Here is a 26,828-nt window from a genome sequence, read left to right on the forward strand (position 1 = left end):
TCTGTTATCTACATATATTCCATGTTCATTCCCCACCTATAAAGCTCAGGAAATATAATATACACCTGTATATATGGGATATGTGCTTATTTCTCTATTATCTACATATATTCCATGCTCATTCCCCACCTATAAAGCTCAGGGAATATAATATACACCTGTATATATGGGATATGTGCTCATTCCTCTGTTATCTACATATATTCCATGCTCATTCCCCACATATAAAGCTCAGGGAATATAGTATACACCTGTATATATGGGATATGTGCTCATTCCTCTGTTATCTACATATATTCCATGTTCATTCCCCACCTATAAAGCTCAGGGAATATAATATACACCTGTATATATGGGATATGTGTTCATTCCTCTATTATCTACATATATTCCATGTTCATTCCCCACCTATAAAGCTCAGGGAATATAATATACACCTGTATATATGGGATATGTGCTCATTCCTCTATTATCTACATAAATTACATGTTCATTCTCCACCTATAAAGCTCAGGGAATATAATATACACCTGTATATATGGGATATGTGCTCATTCCTCTATTATCTACATATATTACATGCTCATTCCCCACCTATAAAGCTCAGGGAATATAATATACACCTGTATATATGGGATATGTGCTCATTCCTCTATTATCTACATATATTCCATGTTCATTCCCCACCTATAAAGCTCAGGGAATATAATATACACCTGTATATATGGGATATGTGCTCATTCCTCTATTATCTACATAAATTACATGTTCATTCTCCACCTATAAAGCTCAGGGAATATAATATACACCTGTATATATGGGATATGTGCTCATTCCTCTATTATCTACATATATTCCATGCTCATTCCCCACCTATAAAGCTCAGGGAATATAATATACACCTGTATATATGGGATATGTGCTCATTCCTCTGTTATCTACATATATTCCATGCTCATTCCCCACCTATAAAGCTCAGGGAATATAATATACACCTGTATATATGGGATATGTGCTCATTCCTCTATTATCTACATAAATTACATGTTCATTCTCCACCTATAAAGCTCAGGGAATATAATATACACCTGTATATATGGGATATGTGCTCATTCCTCTATTATCTACATATATTCCATGCTCATTCCCCACCTATAAAGCTCAGGGAATATAATATACAGCTGTATATATGGGATATGTGCTCATTCCTCTATTATCTACATATATTCCATGCTCATTCCCCACCTATAAAGCTCAGGGAATATAATATACACCTGTATATATGGGATATGTGCTCATTCCTCTGTTATCTACATATATTCCATGTTCATTCCCCACCTATAAAGCTCAGGGAGTATAATATACACCTGTATATATGGGATATGTGCTCATTCCTCTATTATCTACATAAATTACATGTTCATTCTCCACCTATAAAGCTCAGGGAATATAATATACACCTGTATATATGGGATATGTGCTCATTCCTCTATTATCTACATATATTACATGCTCATTCCCCACCTATAAAGCTCAGGGAATATAATATACACCTGTATATATGGGATATGTGCTCATTCCTCTATTATCTACATAAATTACATGTTCATTCTTCACCTATAAAGCTCAGGGAATATAATATACACCTGTATATATGGGATATGTGCTCATTCCTCTATTATCTACATATATTCCATGCTCATTCCCCACCTATAAAGCTCAGGGAATATAATATACACCTGTATATATGGGATATGTGCTCATTCCTCTATTATCTACATATATTCCATGTTCATTCCCCACCTATAAAGCTCAGGGAATATAATATACACCTGTATATATGGGATATGTGCTCATTCCTCTATTATCTACATATATTACATGCTCATTCCCCACCTATAAAGCTCAGGGAATATAATATACACCTGTATATATGGGATATGTGCTCATTCCTCTATTATCTACATATATTCTATGCTCATTCCCCACCTATAAAGCTCAGGGAATATAATATACACCTGTATATATAGGATATGTGCTCATTCCTCTATTATCTACTTATATTCCATGCTCATTCCCCACCTATAAAGCTCAGGGAATATAATATACACCTGTATATATGGGATATGTGCTCATTCCTCTATTATCTACATATATTCCATGCTCATTCCCCACCTATAAAGCTCAGGGAATATAATATACACCTGTATATGGGATATGTGCTCATTCGTCTATTATCTACATATATTCCATGCTCATTCCCCACCTATAAAGCTCAGGGAATATTATATACAGCTGTATATATGGGATATGTGCTCATTCCTCTATTATCTACATATATTCCATGTTCATTCCCCACCTATAAAGCTCAGGGAATATAATATACATCTGTATATATGGGATATGTGCTCATTCGTCTATTATCTACATATATTCCATGCTCATTCCCCACCTATAAAGCTCAGGGAATATTATATACAGCTGTATATATGGGATATGTGCTCATTCCTCTATTATCTACATATATTCCATGTTCATTCCCCACCTATAAAGCTCAGGGAATATAATATACATCTGTATATATGGGATATGTGCTCATTCGTCTATTATCTACATATATTCCATGCTCATTCCCCACCTATAAAGCTCAGGGAATATTATATACAGCTGTATATATGGGATATGTGCTCATTCCTCTATTATCTACATATATTCCATGCTCATTCCCCACCTATAAAGCTCAGGGAATATTATATACAGCTGTATATATGGGATATGTGCTCATTCCTCTATTATCTACATATATTCCATGCTCATTCCCCACCTATAAAGCTCAGGGAATATAATATACACCTGTATATATGGGATATGTGCTCATTCCTCTATTATCTACATATATTCCATGCTCATTCCCCACCTATAAAGCTCAGGGAATATTATATACAGCTGTATATATGGGATATGTGCTCATTCCTCTATTATCTACATATATTCCATGTTCATTCCCCACCTATAAAGCTCAGGGAATATAATATACACCTGTATATATGGGATATGTGCTCATTCCTCTATTATCTACATATATTCCATGCTCATTCCCCACCTATAAAGCTCAGGGAATATAATATACACCTGTATATATGGGATATGTGCTCATTCCTCTATTATCTACATATATTCCATGTTCATTCCCCACCTATAAAGCTCAGGGAATATAATATACACCTGTATATATGGGATATGTGCTCATTCCTCTATTATCTACATATATTCCATGCTCTTTCCCCAGCTATAAAGCTCAGGGAATATAATATACACCTGTATATATGGGATATGTGCTCATTCCTCTATTATCTACATATATTCCATGCTCATTCCCCACCTATAAAGCTCAGGGAATATAATATACACCTGTATATATGGGATATGTGCTCATTCCTCTATTATCTACATATATTCCATGCTCATTCCCCACCTATAAAGCTCAGGGAATATAATATACACCTGTATATATGGGATATGTGCTCATTCCTCTATTATCTACATATATTCCATGCTCATTCCCCACCTATAAAGCTCAGGGAATATAATATACACCTGTATATATGGCATATGTGCTCATTCCTCTATTATCTACATATATTCCATGCTCATTCCCCACCTATAAAGCTCAGGGAATATAATATACACCTGTATATATGGGATATGTGCTCATTCCTCTATTATCTCCATATATTCCATGCTCATTCCCCAGCTATAAAGCTCAGGGAATATAATATACACCTGTATATATGGGATATGTGCTCATTCCTCTATTATCTCCATATATTCCATGCTCATTCCCCACCTATAAAGCTCAGGGAATATAATATACACCTGTATATATGGCATATGTGCTCATTCCTCTATTATCTACATATATTCCATGCTCATTCCCCACCTATAAAGCTCAGGGAATATAATATACACCTGTATATATGGCATATGTGCTCATTCCTCTATCTACATATATTCCATGCTCATTCCCCACCTATAAAGCTCAGGGAATATAATATACACCTGTATATATGGCATATGTGCTCATTCCTCTATTATCTACATATATTCCATGCTCATTCCCCACCTATAAAGCTCAGGGAATATAATATACACCTGTATATATGGGATATGTGCTCATTCCTCTATTATCTCCATATATTCCATGCTCATTCCCCAGCTATAAAGCTCAGGGAATATAATATACACCTGTATATATGGGATATGTGCTCATTCCTCTATTATCTACATATATTCCATGCTCATTCCCCACCTATAAAGCTCAGGGAATATAATATACACCTGTATATATGGCATATGTGCTCATTCCTCTATTATCTACATATATTCCATGCTCATTCCCCACCTATAAAGCTCAGGGAATATAATATACACCTGTATATATGGGATATGTGCTCATTCCTCTGTTATCTACATATATTCCATGCTCATTCCCCACCTATAAAGCTCAGGGAATATAATATACACCTGTATATATGGCATATGTGCTCATTCCTCTATTATCTACATATATTCCATGCTCATTCCCCACCTATAAAGCTCAGGGAATATAATATACACCTGTATATATGGCATATGTGCTCATTCCTCTATTATCTACATATATTCCATGCTCATTCCCCACCTATAAAGCTCAGGGAATATAATATACACCTGTATATATGGCATATGTGCTCATTACTCTATTATCTACATATATTCCATGCTCATTCCCCAGCTATAAAGCTCAGGGAATATAATATACACCTGTATATATGGGATATGTGCTCATTCCTCTATTATCTCCATATATTCCATGCTCATTCCCCACCTATAAAGCTCAGGGAATATAATATACACCTGTATATATGGGATATGTGCTCATTCCTCTATTATCTCCATATATTCCATGCTCATTCCCCACCTATAAAGCTCAGGGAATATAATATACACCTGTATATATGGCATATGTGCTCATTCCTCTATTATCTACATATATTCCATGCTCATTCCCCACCTATAAAGCTCAGGGAATATAATATACACCTGTATATATGGCATATGTGCTCATTCCTCTATTATCTACATATATTCCATGCTCATTCCCCACCTATAAAGCTCAGGGAATATAATATACACCTGTATATATGGCATATGTGCTCATTCCTCTATTATCTACATATATTCCATGCTCATTCCCCACCTATAAAGCTCAGGGAATATAATATACACCTGTATATATGGGATATGTGCTCATTCCTCTATTATCTCCATATATTCCATGCTCATTCCCCAGCTATAAAGCTCAGGGAATATAATATACACCTGTATATATGGGATATGTGCTCATTCCTCTATTATCTACATATATTCCATGCTCATTCCCCACCTATAAAGCTCAGGGAATATAATATACACCTGTATATATGGCATATGTGCTCATTCCTCTATTATCTACATATATTCCATGCTCATTCCCCACCTATAAAGCTCAGGGAATATAATATACACCTGTATATATGGGATATGTGCTCATTCCTCTATTATCTACATATATTCCATGCTCATTCCCCACCTATAAAGCTCAGGGAATATAATATACACCTGTATATATGGCATATGTGCTCATTCCTCTATTATCTACATATATTCCATGCTCATTCCCCACCTATAAAGCTCAGGGAATATAATATACACCTGTATATATGGGATATGTGCTCATTCCTCTATTATCTCCATATATTCCATGCTCATTCCCCAGCTATAAAGCTCAGGGAATATAATATACACCTGTATATATGGGATATGTGCTCATTCCTCTGTTATCTACATATATTCCATGTTCATTCCCCACCTATAAAGCTCAGGGAATATAATATACACCTGTATATATGGCATATGTGCTCATTCCTCTATTATCTACATATATTCCATGCTCATTCCCCACCTATAAAGCTCAGGGAATATAATATACACCTGTATATATGGCATATGTGCTCATTCCTCTATTATCTACATATATTCCATGCTCATTCCCCACCTATAAAGCTCAGGGAATATAATATACACCTGTATATATGGGATATGTGCTCATTCCTCTATTATCTACATATATTCCATGCTCATTCCCCACCTATAAAGCTCAGGGAATATAATATACACCTGTATATATGGGATATGTGCTCATTCCTCTATTATCTACATATATTCCATGCTCATTCCCCACCTATAAAGCTCAGGGAATATAATATACACCTGTATATATGGCATATGTGCTCATTCCTCTATTATCTACATATATTCCATGCTCATTCCCCACCTATAAAGCTCAGGGAATATAATATACACCTGTATATATGGGATATGTGCTCATTCCTCTATTATCTCCATATATTCCATGCTCATTCCCCAGCTATAAAGCTCAGGGAATATAATATACACCTGTATATATGGGATATGTGCTCATTCCTCTATTATCTACATATATTCCATGCTCATTCCCCACCTATAAAGCTCAGGGAATATAATATACACCTGTATATATGGCATATGTGCTCATTCCTCTATTATCTACATATATTCCATGCTCATTCCCCACCTATAAAGCTCAGGGAATATAATATACACCTGTATATATGGGATATGTGCTCATTCCTCTATTATCTACATATATTCCATGCTCATTCCCCACCTATAAAGCTCAGGGAATATAATATACACCTGTATATATGGCATATGTGCTCATTCCTCTATTATCTACATATATTCCATGCTCATTCCCCACCTATAAAGCTCAGGGAATATAATATACACCTGTATATATGGGATATGTGCTCATTCCTCTATTATCTCCATATATTCCATGCTCATTCCCCAGCTATAAAGCTCAGGGAATATAATATACACCTGTATATATGGGATATGTGCTCATTCCTCTATTATCTACATATATTCCATGCTCATTCCCCACCTATAAAGCTCAGGGAATATAATATACACCTGTATATATGGCATATGTGCTCATTCCTCTATTATCTACATATATTCCATGCTCATTCCCCAGCTATAAAGCTCAGGGAATATAATATACACCTGTATATATGGGATATGTGCTCATTCCTCTGTTATCTACATATATTCCATGTTCATTCCCCACCTATAAAGCTCAGGGAATATAATATACACCTGTATATATGGCATATGTGCTCATTCCTCTATTATCTACATATATTCCATGCTCATTCCCCACCTATAAAGCTCAGGGAATATAATATACACCTGTATATATGGCATATGTGCTCATTCCTCTATTATCTACATATATTCCATGCTCATTCCCCAGCTATAAAGCTCAGGGAATATAATATACACCTGTATATATGGGATATGTGCTCATTCCTCTGTTATCTACATATATTCCATTTTCATTCCCCACCTATAAAGCTCAGGGAATATAATATACACCTGTATATATGGGATATGTGCTCATTCCTCTATTATCTACATATATTTCATGTTCATTCCCCACCTATAAAGCTCAGGGAATATAATATACACCTGTATATATGGGATATGTGCTCATTCCTCTATTATCTACATATATTCCATGCTCATTCCCCACCTATAAAGCTCAGGGAATATAATATACACCTGTATATATGGGATATGTGTTCATTCCTCTATTATCTACATATATTTCATGTTCATTCCCCACCTATAAAGCTCAGGGAATATAATATACACCTGTATATATGGGATATGTGCTCATTCCTCTATTATCTACATATATTTCATGCTCATTCCCCACCTATAAAGCTCAGGGAATATAATATACACCTGTATATATGGGATATGTGCTCATTCCTCTATTATCTACTCTACATATAATTAATGTTAATTTCATATCCACGATGCATAAGAAATCTGTAATACCTCTCCATGTCTTTGGACCTATAAGTTATGTTCATTCTTTTTCTTTATTCCTTTTCTTCATTCTTTTTAGTACATCCCCTCTTGTAATGCAATATATTAATATATGTCCACACTGTGACATCCGCCGGCAATACAATTTCATCTCTATCAAATATTCGTCATTTTTTGTGTGTGTTGCATTACTGGGACTGTGTGGCCATTTTCTATCTTCAAGGTTTGATTACATGATTAGGACACACTATATAACTTATCTGGGGGGAATTGTTTTCTCATCAGTATTAGACCACGTGCACACGTTCAGTATTTGGTCAGTATTTTACCTCAGTATGTGTAAGCCAAAACCAGGAGTGGGTGATAAATCCAGAAGTGGTGACGTGTTTCTATTATACTTTTCCTCTGATCGTCCCTCTCCTGGTTTTGGCTTACAGATACTGAGGTACAATACTGATCAAATACTGACTGGGGCCTGATAGTCCAGAGCACCATTCGCAGGGGAAATCTTTCTGGATTCCTTAGGCTATGTGCACATATGCCTTAGGCTTACATATGTCCTTAGGCTATGCACACATCTTTTTCAGGGGGATTCCTCTTTGAAAACTGCCTGAAAAAGCTCCAAGTAAATACTCCAAAGAATGAACACATGCTTTTCTACAGAAAAATGACTTTTTCGAGTGTCTTTTAACCACTTCAGGTGTCCAGAGATGCCAAGCAGTAGAAAGAAAGCAAGCGGACAGTTCTTCTGGCAGCTTCCATTCCGAAGTCTTTGTGTACTCTATAAGAGAAGTCAATGGGATAGTTGAAAATGGTTTCTTCATTGAGCCCCTTCTCAATCAACATGTTTGCCTCCTGTGCTGGCACCATCCCAGCGGTGTCGCTCTCCCCGGGGCTCCCGTGCTGTTGTGACACGTGACTCCGGTGTCCAATCAGCGCTGGCGTCACTGTCCCCGCCTCCTATCGAATTGCGCATGAAGCGGAAGTGAGAGCAGCAGTAGCCCGGACTTCCTCTTCATGTTAGATTTGTCCGAAGGCGGAGACAGTGACAGGACAATGATTGGACGCATGAGAGCCCCGGGACCACGAGGGCTGACTCCGCTGCAACGGCGCCAGCACGGGAGCTGAGTGTAGGTTTTTTATTTTATCGGGGCCAAACATTTAGATAAAGAAGGGGTTGTTGTAGTGGACAGCCCCTTTAAGGAAAGAAGATAACTTATTTGGAAAAAAATTAAGTTAATAGGATCCATCAGTAGTTGTTAGTATCTGTCAACCATGTATCCAGCACAGCACACATCGTTATATATGCATAGAGACTTAAGTATTCACCCCCTTGGCTTTTTACCTATTTTGTTACATTACGTTCTATGTTTAAATATTTTTGTAATCCAATTTGTGTGTGATGCATCAGCACTAGTCTAAGTTGCTGCAGTTAAGTGTGAAAAATTTAGGCATAAATTAAATTTATGGGATCAAATCACAGAAAATTGGGAAATACATATTGTATTCATCCCTTTTGCTATGAAGCCACTAAAAATTTCTGATGCAACTAATTACCTTCATAAGTCCCATGCTTAGTGAAAAGAAGTCTGCCGGTGTGCAATCTAAGTGTCACATGGACTGTCAGTACAGTGGCATGCAAAAGTTTGGGCACCCCTGGTGAAAATTACTGAAAGATGAAATGATCTCTAAAAGGTCTAAAATTAAAGATGAGAAAATGGAAAATGGTCTTAGGAGCGCAGGAAAGAGACTCAGACAAGAGATGGGTTTAAACCACAACGCGTTTCGACGGAGGATATTCATTAGCAAAACCCGTTTCAGCCAGTCAGTAATTTGAGACTAGGATGGAAGTTCTCCTTCCAATAAGAGAATGACTCAAAGCTTACTGCTAAATCAACTGCTAAATCAACAATTGAGTGGTTTAAGGGGAAATGAGGAAATGTTTTGGAGTGGCCTAGTCAAAGCCCAGACCAATTGATAATCTGTGGTCAGACTTGAAGATTGCTGTTCACCTGAGGAAACCATACTTCAAGGAGCTGAAGCAATTTTGCCTTGGGGAATAGGCTAAAATCCCAATGTCAAGATGTGGAAAGCTCATAGAGACTTATCCAAAGCGACTTGCAGCTGTAATTGCCACAAAATGAGGCTCTACAAAGTACTGACTTATGAATAGTAATGCATACTGAAGGTTACAGTTATTTTGTCTTGTTTGTTGTTTGCTTCCTAATAAAATTAAAACCAAATGATCACAGCTGTATGCATGTTCTTTATATGAAGTGATGCAACCCTCAAAAAAATTGTGAAATTCCAAGTTGCGAGGTAGCAAAGCACAAAACATGCCAAGGGTGGTGAATACCACTGTACCTAAAACATTTTGTGTCCCGGTCCTGTGTATTTGCCTGTTTTGCCTCCATGTGCCATAGTGATACTGTTATATTAGTTACTAGCTGAAGAGCCCGGTGTTGCCTGGGCATAGTAACTAACTATGGTTAGTTATAACAAATTATAATGATTATATATATATATATATATATATATAAAGCTGAGTGTATAGCCCCGCCCACTCCGCATAGCCACATTCACTATGATATCCCACATCATCCCGTCAGCCAGAGCCACAGGACTACTACCCCTAATATCCCACATCATCCCATCAGCCAGAACCACCGGGCAACTACCACTAATATCCCACATCATCGCTTCAGTCTGGAGTCAGAACCAAAGCGCTGAGTGGAACGGTCCTAACTTCCATACTGGGGATCCCTTTAAGAGAGGCCTGGCATCAGAACCAGAGCGCTTAGTGGATTTGCCCTGACTTCCATACCAATGATCCCTTTAATAGAATCCTGTGGTAAGAAATCAGAGCGCTGAGGGATTTACCCTAACTTCCATACTGGAGATCCCTTTAAGAGCGGCCTGGGGTCAGTACCAAAGCGCAGAGTGGATTTTCCCTCACTTCCATACCGAGGATCCCTTTAAGAGGGGACTTGGGTCAGAACCAGAGTGCTGGGTGGATTTGCCCTAACTTCTATACCGGGGATCCCTTTAAGAGAGCCTGGGATCAGAACCAGAGCCCTGAGTGGATTTGCCCTAACTTCCATAAAGGAGATCCCTTTAATAGAGCCTGGGGTCAGTACCAGAGCATTTAAAGGCAATTGCCCTGACTTCCATACCGGGGATCCCTTTATGAAGGGCCTGGGGTCAGTACCAAAGCACAGAGTGGATTTTCCCTATCTTCCATACCAATGATCCCTTTAAGAGACCCTGGGGTCAGAACCACAGAGCTGAGTGGAACGGTCCTAACTTCCATACCGGGGATCCCTTTAAGAGAGGCCTGGGGTCATAACCAAAGCGCTGGATGGATTTGCTCTGACTTCCATACCAATGATCCCTTTAAGAGGGAATATGTGCCTATGGGATGGAGGATGTGTGATGGGGACATGGCCAGGGAGGGGGGGATTCATTTCTGTCATGTGCTCTCTGCTTCTTTCAGGGGGCAGACAATGGCTGGGAGCTTATGTTTCTGGGGATTTCTCCCACCATGTCAGTGTCTGCTGAGGTGTTGTCAAGTGGGAAAAAAGTAGCTCAGCTTCTTTTAACCAGCTCTGGTGAAATGAGAGCTACTTAATAATTGTTTGCAAGGGAAACTATTGCTCACAGCAACCAATCACAGCTCAGCTTCTTTTGAACAGCTCTGGTGAAATGAAAGATGCTTCCTGATTGGTTGGTGATACAAACACACACATTCATTTTTATATATAGAGATGGATTATGTGTTAACAATATATCGATGTTACACATTATTGTTGTCTTCCTCATATAATAATGACCCGACTACTGAGATCTTCACAGAATAGGAAGTGTGAGGTCTATCTTGAGAGGTCAGTGGTCAGAGTGAAAACTGCAATATTTCAAGATATTCTTTAATATATGAAATGACACATAAAAAACAGAACAACCAATACTTAAAATATATACTTGTCATTTAACTTAGTTTAAAGAATTGGACATGTTCTGATGAAAGATTCCCAGTGGGCTCCACTTCAGCTGACATCAAGCTTCCCACCAGACAGTAGGAATGAGCTGCATAACTAAAAAGAATGGGTGGAACAACTTCATCATCACTTCATGCAGTCTATTTGGGCCACCGGACTTAAGTGAGTCATGATGGTGAAGTAGACCAGTTAGGTTCTGACTCTATCGTTACATATAACTTCTTATAGCAAAGTAAAACTAGTAAATTATGAATAAAGGGGTGCTTGGGTATGACCACATTGTGTGGCTAAAACCTTCGACCACCCACGATGGCCAATGGTTACATGACTTTCTCTCAAAACCAGTTGGTCATTGGCTACCACGGTGGATGTATTTTCAGCCACATGTCCAGCCTTGGTCTCACAAATTCTTCTGGAAGGGACCCCAGTTACTCCAGTGTTACAGGGCTGGGTGTCGGTGTAACCGGGATTCATACTTCTGGTGCTGGTCGTGTTGCTTGTCTCATGTTGATAGTTGCGTCACAATAATTTCCATACCTGTAATTTAGTTTTCACTCTGGGTAATGATGTTCATGACATTTACTTCCCTCAGTTTTTCTGTTGAAATGATAAAATGTGATAGGAAACAAGATAAATTATTATTGCCGGATGTTTACCAGTTGGAAAGAAGCTAAACACGTAGAATGTGATTGGCTTTGCTGGGGTATCCTCCTTTGTCCCGGTTGGGTCATCCAGGGTCATCCAGATGTCTTGCTGGTCCCTGTAGAGTTTTTGCTTACATATTATGGTCCCTTATTGGGCACAAGCTGTTCTCCACTTTATTACTCAGTGGAGACTAAATGATGACACAGGATCTCTGACTTACCTTAGAAATATGCAATTAGCAAACTTGGGAGAAACAGATCTCTAAATAATTGCTGGAAATTAGTTTGTGTACAGTTAACTCATTGTAGAAGTTTTGAGGACTATCCATTTTTTTTGCTGCCCCTCTATCTATCTATTTGATGAATCCTATACAATATCCCCACTGTCAGGATTCCTTTCGAGCCGGTAACGAGCGGCCATCATGCAATCACATTTGTTATTTCATTCTCAATCACTTCTCTCCATTGAGAGAAGCAGGAAATGTTGCTAGTTGGCTTGTGATTGCCAGTCTGTAAACTGTACGCATGCAGTCATGTGAAGACCGCTTGTTATAATAATTGTAATAAAGTTCTTTCTTTTATGTGCATGTGTGTATATATATATATATATATATATATATATATATACACTCACTGGCCACTTTATTAGGTACACCTGTCCAACTGTGTGTTAAGACTTAATTTCTAATCAGCCAATCACATGGCGGCAACTCAGTGCATTTAGGCATGTAGACATGGTCAAGACAATCTCCTGCAGTTCAAACCGAGCATCAGTATGGGGAAGAAAGGTGATTTGAGTGCCTTTGAACGTGGCATGATTGTTGGTGCCAGAAGGGCTGGTCTGAGAATTTCAGAAACTGCTGATCTACTGGGATTTTCACGCACAACCATCTCTAGGGTTTACAGAGAATGGTCCGAAAAAGAAAAAAAATCCAGTGAGCGGCAGTTCTGTGGCCGGAAATGCCATGTTGATGCCAGAGGTCAGAGGAGAATGGGCAGACTGGTTCGAGCTGATAGAAAGGCAACAGTGACTCAAATTGCCACCCGTTACAACCAAGGTAGGCAGAAGAGCATCTCTGAACGCACAGTGCGTCGAACTTTGAGGCAGATGGGCTACAGCAGCAGAAGACCACACTGGGTACCACTCCTCTCAGCTAAGAACAGGAAACTGAGGCTACAATTTGCACAAGCTCATCGAAATTGGACAGTAGAAGATTGGAAAAACGTTGCCTGGTCTGATGAGTCTCGATTTCTGCTGCGACATTCGGATGGTAGGGTCAGAATTTGGCGTAAACAACATGAAAGCATGGATCCATCCTGCCTTGTATCAACGGTTCAGGCTGGTGGTGGTGGTGTCATGGTGTGGGGAATTTTTTCTGGGCACTCTTTGGGCCCCTTGGTACCAATTGAGCATCGTTGCAACGCCACAGCCTACCTGAGTATTGTTGCTGACCATGTCCATCCCTTTATGACCACAATGTACCCAACATCTGATGGCTACTTTCAGCAGGATAATGCGCCATGTCATAAAGCTCGAATCATCTCAGATTGGTTTCTTGAACATGACAATGAGTTTACTGTACTCAAATGGCCTCCTCAGTCACCAGATCTCAATCCAATAGAGCATCTTTGGGATGTGGTGGAACGGGAGACTCGCATCAGGGATGTGCAGCCGACAAATCTGCGCCAACTGTGTGATGCCATCATGTCAATATGGTCCAAAATCTCTGAGGAATGCTTCCAGCACCTTGTTGAATCTCTGCCACGAAGAATTGAGGCAGTTCTGAAGGCAAAAGGGGGTCCAACCCCTTACTAGCATGGTGTACCTAATAAAGTGGCCAGTGAGTGTATATGCATATGTGTGTGAGTGTATGTGTATATATATATATATATATATATATATATACACACACACAGTATATAGATGATTGTATGTATGCCATTATTATGCCTAGTCACTTTTTTCAGCTGATGTAATATGAAGACATGGGTGTAGTGCTTGGTTTGCTAACGTTATCTAACGTTCAAAATAAAATGTCATACCTCTGCTTCTCTGGTAACGTGGATAAGGATTGCTAACAGCCAAGCATATTCCAAATGTATGTACTATTTTGCAAACGTAGTATGATTCAACGCCCTCCTCTTTTATTATTTAAACTCTAAGAATATGTATTGAGGCAGACAGAGGACTGCCCACACCTGGTGTGGCCGTCATTCTCTCTCCATGCCAGCATGACCAGATAAAGAAGCATCTTACTTATTCAGGTCTGGACGATTTCTAATTGGAAGACTGAAACTCCACTGACATTTGGTGCGTTGGCCGGGAATCCAACACCTTTCCCTCACCGGTGAGTACTGTAAACCGTGCACGGGGGAGTCTGGGACTCCTTAAGTAAGTCCTCCGCCTTGACATTAGGCGTCAACAGGGGCATTAACAGTTATCCCGGTCTGAGGGAAAGTGACAGATTTCGTATAGTCTAAAGATCTCTGGGAATCGTCTGTATCTGAATACAGGTAAGAACATTTAATAATTTTTATTATATTCGGTAACCTTGTTAATCCAGTATGAATGTTATTCATGGAATTGAATGGGAACTGTGATTGTAGACTTTTCCAATTGGGGTTTGTGAGAGGTTCCTGTAAGTTGGAAGTTTACATGCAATTGGAGTTATAAGAACTCCTGTAAATTGCTAAGCTCCATAGTGTATGTGGTTTGTTTGTTCTTGTAAAATATTCCGTAGAATAATAATAATCTTTATGTTTTTTAATTTTTAATTTTATTTTATGACTGTTATTCTAGGAATTGAATGGGGACTGTGATTGTGGACTTTTCCAATTGGGGTTTGTGAAAGGCTCCTGTAAGTTGAAAGTTTACATGCAATTGGAGTTATAAAAACTAAGAATATATATTGAGGCAGACAGAGGACTGCCCACACCTGGTGTGGCTGTCATTCTCTCTCCATGCCAGCATGACCAAATAAAGAAACATCTTACTTATTCAGGTCTGGGCGATTTCTAATTGGAAGACCGCTTGTTGCTTGGTTGAACGGAATCCTGACCATGTGTACATCGCATAGGATTGTGCATAGGACTCTGCTACATCCAACTGCAGAAATTTAGGATTAGCCAGAAAAAAAAAACGTCATTAGTCCTGTTATTGCAACCCGTGCTGAAAAAAAGATTGCTAAGAAGTCGGGTCTACTTTAAGGTATGTTCACACAGGTCCAATATGCAGCGGATATTCACTCCTGAAATCCATTTTGTTTTACAGTTACCAGCGCTGTGGATGGGATTTGTTAAAGTCTGATCCAAATGTTACCCACAGTGTAATCTGATGAGACATGTGGAAAGTTACCAATGTACATTTATATCAACAGAATCATTGCGCTGTATTTTTTTCTCTTATAGACAGTATCCACATCTTCAGCCAAGATTTGCACATTTTGGGTGATGAAATGGCAACTATGATTTGGTAAACATTTTTAATACCCATCTTCATGGATGCTATGTTTGTTTCACTGGAGCTAAAAGTTTGAAGGAATAATTATTGTCAAAAATATGTAATGTAACCTAATGTTTGCTGTTTCAAAATCTCAGCTTGCTGTCATTCAGTGGTAATTGTCACTGTAATTAGGTTCTAGGGGATGAAAATCAGCTGTGGTTATCTGATGACTACACAGGGGCACGACTTGTTTCGGTAGACCACTTTTATCACTCTAGTGTACCCAGCGTCGGACTGGCTTGGTAAAGGCTCACCATTAACATTGACTCCTGGGGCCCACCATGCAAAAATAAATAACCGAACCCTAGTACACAAATTTACTTTCTTCTATATAATATTCATTTGTCTAGCTTGTTTAATGAATGATTAGATACTCTTTACTGCAAATTGTGAATCAAGTGTAATAACATTATTAGCAGTCCTGCACAGGGGCCTACCGGAGGATTCTCCTGTTCTTCTGTGGGCCAGTCCGAGCCTGAGTGTACCTGTATGATCATCACATAACAAATGGCTAAAACTCCAGGTTAAATGAAACCTGATCAGATACAAAACCAATCTGGGGTTTAGTAGTTCTGATGTGAGATACATAAAATATGTCCTACATAATGATAACTAAACTCTCTCATCAATTATTTCAGCTTTATTATCAGAAAACTATACATTTACCTTTCTTCTTCTTTTCTTTTTTGAGGTCTTCAGCTTCCCGTTCTGTTTTAGGATGGCTTTAAATGTAACTGGTGAAATCTGGGCAGTTACTTTAATTTTCAAACGTGGTAGTTTACCTGGGGGGGTGGAAATGAAACCTTTATGTGTCACTTCTGGTTTTTATCATTAAATTGCAGTTTATAGAAGACATTACAGGGATTGTCCTCCTTTTTTCTTTCTTCGAAAAGGGCCCAACATGGTCTAATATATATATATATATATATATATATATATATATATATATATATATATATACTGCTAAAAAAAAATAAAGGGAACACAAGCAGCCTGTTGCAAATGGAATAGCGTTCCCTTTATTTTTTTGAGCAGTATATATATATATATGCCGCTCCTGCCGCTAATTGGCTGCAAAAATCACCCCATCAGTGCTGGGAGAGGAAATATGGCAGCGACCCTAACCGCAGCACAGAGGAGCAGAAGTGGATCAGTAGGTAAGTTTTGTTTTAATTTTTAGACAATGGTGGGCCATTTTCCTTTTATTTGTTTTTTATTAAGAAGAGTGGACAATCACTTAATTTTTCTGATCAGTGGACAAGAAATAGCTTACAGAACATGACTTGAAACCAAGACAAATAATTTTATTTTATTTTTTAAATAAAATGTAAACCTTGTGCCCGTGGCATACGACATTCTTGAGCTGCAATTCAAGCTGTAGGTGATGCTGTATGTATTAAGCATTCATCGTCAAGAAGTGTAGGGTATTTGATAAAATATACCACCTTTTGCTGGATTGTTACTGAAGTCATCAGGATAAAAAAAACAAGCTATGCCCCATCTAATACCTGTTAATATCTCAAAGGTTAGCCTCTCACTACTCCATAATGCTAGGTCATATCCTAGTCATATCTATTAAGTATCCGTTCAGGAGGTCATCCTATGTGGGACTCTTATGGCGTATCAACAGGATATTTCATAAGTGTTTCATAGGTGTTTGGACTTCAGACGGTCAGAAATAGAGAAGTAGGACCTGCAGCCATTCAATATCTATGGCATATCCTTCTGTTGGGATTCAGAACCCCGTTCTTGGGTTGCTGGGGTAAGTGGAGATACTGTAAGTGAATCATCACGTAATGCTAGCCCCCAGTATTTGAGCGATAACGTCGAGCTGGGAGGTTGTAGGACTGTGCCCACATGCTTGGAACATCTAATGGTTAACAATGAATTCTGCATTGAGCAGAGAGTTGGACACGATGACCCTGGAGGTCCCATTCTATGCTTCTATGGAAGCCTTACCTTGATTTCTCTCTGTTAGAGCCTCCAGGATGTCCGTGGCTGGTAGTTCTCCAAGGCAGTTATCATCAATATCAAGTTCAGAAAGCTGCTCAGAATAGCGGATGAGACTGGAAAGTATAAATGAACTTTGTTCAGAGACTTTGATTACTGTAATATATCTGAAGTCAGAGCCAATATACATGTAATTCACTAATATGATCCCATTCATAATGTTTTACATTTTAGTTTTGGGTGTACAGTTTTGTCTCTGCAAACTTTTCCGTGGATACTTTGATTTATTTATATGTCCTTTTTTGGGGTCAGTCTTGTAAATTTGATTTGATTCTATCTTACTTTGCCGGTAATATTTGTCTACTAATAGAAAGAAAAAGATGCAATGTTCTGAGTAAGGGAAGTCTATTCGTTTGGTATGGAACTTTACTAAATCTCAGAGGCATGTCTATATGAAAGGTCTTAGGGTACCGTTACATTTAGGGATGCACCAGCGATCCCGACAACGATATGGATCGCTGGTGCATCGCTAAGTGGTCGCTAGTGAGCTGCCACACAGGCAGATCTCACCAGCGACATAGCAGGGGTTGGGGGTTGCTACTTACCTGTCAGACGCGGCGATCCTGACGTCCTCCCGCCCGCATCCACGTGTCGCTCGTCGGCGCCACAGGAAGCCCAGCAGGAAGCGCCCGACAAGAAATGGTCCAGGACGTTCTCGCACGATCAGCGAAAATCAGTGGGGAAGCCGGTCGGAGGTAAGTATCAAACATAGCGATATCGCTAGCAATATCGCTGCTACGTCACAAAATCGGTGATGTTACAGCGATATTGCTAGCGATATCGCTATGTGTAACGGGCCCCTTAAAATAGGGCTTTGGCATACAGATTTTATGTAATGTCACCTCAAGGATTCAAGATTGAACTATTGTTCAGGATCATTCCTGGTAAATTACAGTGGTAGTGGAGGTACCTGTTAGGACACCGCTGGTGAACTGGAGTTGCTAAGCCACAGGTCACATGGACAGAGGGTGAGGGCACAGAAATGTGAACCTGGACAACAAAATATTCTGGATAGCATATAAGCAAACGAGCAGAAAACGCCAGACGCCATGGAGCCAGGAGTGTAGTGAAGAGTTAGTGAAGAGTTAAATGGCAGGTCTGAATCAGGTTGTAAATCAAAGTTGTATAACCCACATTACTTTGCAAGGATAATTGCAGCATAATGTGAAAAGATAGCAGTTTGTAAAGCATACAGCAGACAAAGGTTTAAACAGCAGGTAGCAGTAGATGCAGATTACAAAAAAACCACAGGAATTCGCAGAGATGATTACAGCATAATGTGAACAGTCTTTAAATAGCATTTCCTAATGCTTACAGTAGTTAGATTGTTATGCTTACAGCAGACAATGAGAAAATCAGCAGGTCTGAGGATCATAAGATGCATACTGCAGAGACGCAGGAGCCTGTAGAGAATATTGCAGCAGAAAGAAACTGGATATTGGCAAACTTCAAATAAACAGTTACTGAACTGAATATTCAGAAACAAATTTATGTCCAAGTGGCCCTTAAAAGGCTTTGGATGATGATGTCAGTGAGGTATGCCAGACATGAAACCCAAGAGCCATAGGTGGCAGAAATAGAGGAAGGGTAAGGAACCCCGGCCTTGGATTTGAGATAGGTGTGTAACACTACCATTCAAGATAGAATGAACAGTTTAAGAAAGAGTGTCTCCAACTAAAGAAAGTGGATCATAGTTCATTGTGCAATATAATATGAAAACACCAAGATGAAGATGTTTGACATCAAAAGGGGAGGTTACAATGAACGGTAGTGAGGAAAGTGATAACTTCCTTTCCAGGGCACAGAATGGGTTCAGAATGACAGCTCATTTCCTTTCTCGAAATAACAAATAATTCTCCAAGTCTTGGTTAAAGGTCCACCGAGCATCTGAGGTTTCGTTCATGGTGACCCACCATAAGGCATCATAATTTCAAATTAATGGACCAATCCATGTCGTATCAGGGCCTTTTCAACTGTGATAATCACCCAATCTTTGGTATCAACATGCGTTCCCAATCATTGGGCATTGTAAACATATTGATCAAATGTTGACTGATAGACAATTCTCTTGTTATTTACTAATACAATCTTTTATTATGACATAGAAATCAAAGTTTGTCAACAGCAGATCCCCTCATGCCAATAGGAGATGTGCTGTAAAGCAAACTGTATAAGAGGGGAGGAAAAAAGAATGACCATTGTATGGAAAAACTCACAATCATGGCCACGTTTAAAGGCCCCGTCACACTAAGCGATATCGCTAGCAATATCGCTATAACGTCACTGGTTTTTGTGACGTTATAGCGATATTGCTAGCGATATCGCTATGTCTGATACTTACCTCCGACCGGCTCCCCCGCTGGTAATCGCTGATCGCGCGAGAACGTCCTGGGCCGTTTCTCGTCGTCAGCTTCCTGCTGTGGAGACGAGCGACGCGTGGACGCGGGCGGGAGGACGTCAGGATCGCCTCGTCTGACAGGTAAGTAGCGACCCCCGACCCCTGCGATGCCGCTGGTGAGATCTGCCTGTGTGGCAGCTCACTAGCGACCACTTAGCGATGCACCAGCGATCCTGACCGCGTCATATCGTTGTCGGGATTGCTGGTGCATCGCTAAGTGTGACAGTACCTTAAAAGAAAGTCAACGAGCACTTGCCATATGGTTGATTAGCACTTGTGACGCGCACACTGATAATGATCAGATGAATTGTATCGATTTAGAAGTGTTCTGTAATAGGTTGCTCACTTACCTACTCAGTAACTGAGAAAACTCCAGCACCCGAGTCTCTCCTTCCTTGCCTCTTGCATCGATACCATTGTTAGCCAGGTACAGCTTACTCACCCAGGGCCCGGGAAGTGGTACTGGTTTGTCCTTTTTCTTTTTTCCTAACCGTATATAAATAACTTATGCATTCACTGTATTAATAATAAGCATAAAGGTGTGTACTTGTGAAAAATTAAGAAAAAAAAATGGCGGAGTCTTTTCATGACGTCAATGTGGGACCACTTTGCCAGCTACATCAATTACACTTGTGGTAAAGTTGGCCGTAAGACTGACGACAATGGAGAAGGGAGATACATGGATCGGGAGATATATGGAACATAGATGCGCTGTATTGTATTATGCGTATTATATATATTGTTGTGCTATGCTGTAAGTCCCCTCTATAATGTAAAGTGCTGCGGAATATGTTGGCGCTAAAGAAATAAAATTTATTATTATTATTATTTATTATTATAAGGCTGGCAATACAGCGAGTGTAGCATAATGAGGACTACTATGAGACTAGCCCTATAAGCGCTACTATAAGTATTGCTTTTTTCCCTAAAAGTTTGATCAGAAGGGGTTTTATAAGAGTAAGTATTCACTGCTGTATTTTACATGTAAAGACACTTGTCAGAGGTATTAAAGGGGCTTTCTGGTTTCAAGACACATTTTTTTCCCAGCTGCACGCTGCCCAAGTAGACTTCACAAGCTGCTGAGCTCATTTTTTTGGAAGCAGATCTGTCGATGTACCGTCAGTGCTGCAGACAATAACAGAAACTGGGACCAACAGCAGAGACTCAGTGCAGCTTTTTATTTTAAACCAAACTGCAGTCAGCCATATCCTCCTTCTTCTCCTCTCGCTTCCTCAAACTCAATGTGGACAAATCTGAACTGATCATCTTTCCCCCATCTCACAGATCTTTCTTACCAGACCTTTCTATAACAATTGACGACATCACTCTTTCCCCCGTACCGGAGGTCCACTGCCTCGGAGTAACCCTTGACTCTGCCCTGTCCTTCAAACCACACATCAAAGCTCTCTCCACCTCCTGTCGCCTCCAGCTCAAAAATATTTCCAGAATCCGTCCCTTCCTCAACCCTTAATCTACTAAAATGCTTGTGCATGCCCTCATCATCTCCCGCCTCGACTATTGCAACATCCTTTTCGGTGGCCTCCCTGCTAACACCCTTGCACCTCTCCAGTCCATCCTCAACTCTGCCGCCCGACTAATTCATCTCTCTCCTCGATACTCCTCCGCTTCTCCCCTCTGCAAATCTCTTCACTGGCTCCCATTCCCTCAGCGTATCCAATTCAAATTACTAATACTGACCTACAAGGCCATCTACAACCTGTCTCCTCCATACATCTCTGAACTAATCTCCCGATACCTTCCCTCACGTAATCTCCGGTCCTCCCTAGACCTCCCTCTCTCCTCCACACTTATTTGCTCCTCACCCAACCGCCTCCAAGACTTCTCCCGAATAGCCCCCATCTTCTGGAATTCCCTGCCCCAACACGTCCGGCTATCAACCACACTCGGATCCTTCAGATGGAACCTGAAAACCCACCTCTTCAGGAAAGCCTACAGCCTGCAATGATCCCTTGCCTCCTCACCACTACTGGAGCTACCGCCTCACCATCACTGGAGCTGCTGCAACCCCCAACCTACTGTCTCCTTCCCCACCATCCTGTAGCATGTAAGCCCGAAAGGGCAAGGTCCTCTCTCCCCTCTATATCAGTCTGTGATAGTTTGTTTACTGTAAGTGATATCTGTAATTTGTATGTAACCCCTTCTCATGTACAGCACCATGGAACCAATGGTGCTTTATAAATAAATAATAATAATAATAATAACTGGAAACCCTCTTTAATTAAAACTCATGAAACCATCCCTCTTTCCTATCTCTAATATGGAGACCCGACTTTTTTTTTTTATCTCAGGCAGTTCAAAAGCTGAAATCACCCTAAGGTCTATAAAAAAAATTTCTGACAAAAATCTTCATGAATGATGAAGGCATGAACTTCATGAAAATGGAACAGCTCCAGAATCTCTAAGTTATGGCAGAAGCAGACGACTGTTTTCTCCACATCCGAGAACATCCATACAATTATGCTAATCATGGTCTGATCAGAGTGTGACCTGATATTCTCAAATTTGGAGATAAAAAAAGGTTTCTCCATTTTGTCAGTCCATGAAAATCAGACCCATAGAGTGGAATGGGCGTGCCACACGATTCTCAGAGTCAAATCGTCCATGCTGCGCTTTTTTCCCCTAACCGACAGGTGTACTGCCCCATAGAATAACATGAGGACGAGTGCTATCCATCAAAACAATGGATAGCACTCTTCCAAGTTATACTGTCTTCTGCATCTGCCCTTAGGAAAAAACATATCACAAATAGGAGTCCACGTCCATCTGGTCCAACATATCCTTGTTCCTGTTCTCCATGTTCTCCCTGTGCTTATGTGGGTTTCGTACATAATCAGTTTTATGGTGATTGTAGACATATTTACCTCTTTTCTTGCGTTTCGTCTTGTCAGAAGGTCTGTTGGGTGATGTTACAGGGTTTTCCATAGCTGCTGGCTCTCCTGAGACCATTGTATGAATACCAGATTGGTCTTGTGCTGCTCATGAAGCCCAGAACAGAAGGTTTATTACAATAAATTGCACAATTCACTATGTGGTTTGTTTTCAGCCTGTTCTATATACTGATTACTAATGCTTTAGATGACAGATTTTATCAATGTTTTATAGATGGGGTGGTTCTTTTCTGGAAACCCCATCTATTGTGAGAAAAGTTCTGCCAGGTGAGGTAGCTCCTTGCGCGACTTTTAAATGGAAAGAACACACACCAAACTGCAAAAAGTCACATATTGTGGCTTAAAAAGAACTTATCATTGTCTGTGGCTACATGTTTTATTCAATAAAACAATGGGCAGCAGCCAGCAAGTCATTTTACTAAATTATATTGATTAAGAAAATGCCCAGAAGGGTGCCTAATTCCAGCCTAAAAGACCCAAATTTCTTGAAAAAGTCCTAATTTCTGGATTGTGACAACCTGGCGTGTATAGCGAGATCCCACCACCCTCTGCAGCCCCCTCACTGGAAAAGCTCAAAATCTCACTTGTTATCACAGGATCTCATGCTTTTAACTAAACCAGCCCAGCCAAGCTAAGCAGCGGTGCTGTTGTAGTTAAAAGCACAAGATTTCACTATAAAGTGCGAGATATAATGCTTTGCCAATGGGGCTCGCTGTGGAAGGTAATGGGATCTGGCTCTGCATGCTGGGACCCCACAACTTGCAAGTTTAGATCTGACTTTTGCTAGAAAGTTGGGTCCTCTAAGATAGCATTAAGAGTACTTCTGGACACTTTTACAATTTAAAGTTACTTAGTAAAAAATCAACTTTCTGCGGCTGCCCATCATTATCTTACAGGGGTAGTCACCTTTCAGAATATTATCTGCTAGAAATTACAGTAGTTATTGAAAAACAAACAAACTGAGTATTACTCATCCTCCCACCCCACACTCTTGGTCAAGAGTAAAAGCTCTGCCTTTGTGATGGTCCTTGTTTGCAGCGTAGACATTACGTTAGACAACGCTGCAGACAAACAATAGAGACCAGGGCATGGGTGGAGAGCCGGCCCTGGCCCCAAGGAGGTTAAGTAATACTTAGTTGCCCTTTGGAAAGGAAATTCCGTACCACTTGTTAGTGATATCATTGATAAGATCATTTTGCATAACTCATATGAATGGAGCCATGCAATTGCAAATCATTGTTATGCATCCTATTAGAAGAGATGGGAATCTTAGCTTAATTTTTCTTCTTGAACATGTTATTTTATTGCTTCTCTCCAATTTCGAATTGACTTTGACTTTTTTTAATTTGTTTAACCCCTTTACCCCCAAGGGTGGTTTGCACGTTCATGACCGGGCCAATTTTTACAATTCTGACCACTGTCTTTATGAGGTAATAACTATGGAAAGCTTCCATGGATCCCGGTGATTCAGACATTGTTTTCTCGTGACATATTGTTCTTCATGATGGTGGTAAAATTTCTTTGATATGACTTGCGTTTATTTGTGAATAAAAACGGAAATTTGGCGAAAAATTTGAAAATTTTGCAATTTTCCAACTCTGAATTTTCATGCCCTTAAATCACATAAATATGTCACATAAAATACTTAATAAGTAACATTTCCCACATGTTTACTTTACATCAGCACAATTTTGGAAAAAAAAAAAAAATTTTTCATTAGGAAGTTATAAGAGTTAAAAGTTAAACAGCGATTTCTCATTTTTACAACACTATTTTTTATAAGGGACCACATCACATTTGAAGTCACTTTGAGGGGTCTATATGACAGAAAACACCCAAAAGTGACACCATTCTAAAAACTGCACCCCTGAAGGTGCTCAAAACCACATTCAAGAAGTTTATTAACCCTTCAGGTGCTTCACAGGAATTTTTGGAATGTTTAAAAAGAAATGAACATTTAACTTTTTTTCACAAAAAATTTACTTCAGATCCAATATTTTTTATTTTACCAAGGGTAACAGGAGAAATTGGACCCCAAAAGTTGTGCAATTTCTCCTGAGTATGCGGATACCCCATATGAGGGGGTAAACCACTGTTTGAGTGCACGGCAGAGCCCGGAAGGAGCGCCGTTTGACTTTTTCAACGCAAAATTGACTGGAATTAAGATTGGACGTCATGTCGAGTTTGGAGAGCCCCTGATGTGCTTAAACAGTGGAAACCCCCCACAAGTGACATGATCTTGGAAAGAGCTGTCAAAGCAGGGGAGAATGATGAGAGCCGTGTTCAGCACCCGGCATTGGGGAACAGCGCTTACTGTTCATGTGTTACTGAAGCGGCACACACATGCCACACATGTGCCGCAAGTATCACACACATGGACACTGACATCTCTGGTACTGGAAATATCAGGACGTGTGAAAGAGGGTTTTTATGTTTGGCATCTGTCACACACTAAAAGACGCTTTTTATTGCAAAAAATAGTTTTTGCATCACCACATTTTGACAGCTATAATTTTTCCATATTTTGACCCACAAAGTCATGTTTCAGATGCTAAAACTCAAGATGATGCGAATCGTAATAGATTAAGAAAACTTTCATTTTACCTTCTAGAATCTGATGTGCCAGATTGGATGCCTCCTCAGGTGGCTTTTCTGATGCTTTTTTCTGGACATACTCTGCAATTGCAGTAATGAGATCCACTGCCCCAGAGCACTGCAAGTAGTTTCCAGTGAGATACAGTTCACTGCATGACAAAACATAGAGTCAATATGGCACAGATCCAATGGAATAATTTAAGACTTTTGTGCCCCAATGCAAAATTCCCAACAGGATTCCGAGCTACCATAGGTCTGTAATAATATTAGTGATTTCGTATGGGCAGGAGCCGACACAGACAGAAGAGGGCCCCTGGGCAAGAATGATATATGGGCCCTTTGCACTTCAATAACATCCTAATACTCAAGTCGAACTGCTTTGGAGGTGGTAGTGGCTCCCTTACCGCTTGTGCCCCTGTATGACTCAACAGGTTGCACCAGAGGTATGTCTGCCACTTGTATATGGGCCAGGGGAACCTTTTGGACCCCTCTATCATCTGTAAAGTGCTGGATAAATAAATGACTATATTGAATACTCCAAAATAAAACAATAACATTGATGCATTATACATGCCATATTACATCAGCAAATCTTCCATAAAAGTTACCGGATGGCTGATTCTGCCAAAAGGTTCCCCAGTACTGCTCCGCTAGGAGGACCAAGGTTGCAATAACATAGGCTCAGACACACCAGCTTCACGTTTCCTTCAAGACCTTGGATAAGACTCTGAATACCTTCATCTTGAAATCTAAAGAGATAATAATATAATATTAACTAGCCTGGCCCGTGAAAAATTTTCTCACATTGGTCGTCGG

At 39.7% G+C, this 26,828-nt stretch overlaps 1 protein-coding gene across 3 annotated transcripts in view; it reads right to left on the reverse strand.

Annotated features, from left to right (window-relative positions):
- Positions 1-11,861: 11,861 nt before the first annotated feature.
- Positions 11,862-26,828, reverse strand: part of LOC141091181 (uncharacterized) — a 34,699-nt gene continuing 19,732 nt past the window's right edge. For 2 of the 3 annotated variants that reach the window (XM_073576602.1, XM_073576604.1), the window contains exons 5-12: positions 26,621-26,761; positions 26,022-26,161; positions 23,391-23,501; positions 20,859-20,994; positions 18,060-18,166; positions 16,767-16,882; positions 15,593-15,704; positions 11,862-12,551 (exon numbers count right to left, since the gene is read on the reverse strand). In XM_073576602.1, the coding sequence (XP_073432703.1) occupies positions 15,597-15,704; positions 16,767-16,882; positions 18,060-18,166; positions 20,859-20,994; positions 23,391-23,501; positions 26,022-26,161; positions 26,621-26,761 (859 nt within the window). In that variant the 3' untranslated portion in view covers positions 11,862-12,551; positions 15,593-15,596. The remainder of the gene's footprint in view (positions 12,552-15,592; positions 15,705-16,766; positions 16,883-18,059; positions 18,167-20,858; positions 20,995-23,390; positions 23,502-26,021; positions 26,162-26,620; positions 26,762-26,828) is intronic. The other variant, XM_073576603.1, reaches the window with a different exon arrangement.

Source organism: Dendrobates tinctorius, unplaced genomic scaffold, assembly GCF_039654945.1.
Source record: "Dendrobates tinctorius isolate UK_male_01 unplaced genomic scaffold, ASM3965494v1 ptg000049l, whole genome shotgun sequence".
Classification (NCBI taxonomy): Eukaryota; Metazoa; Chordata; class Amphibia; order Anura; family Dendrobatidae; genus Dendrobates; species Dendrobates tinctorius.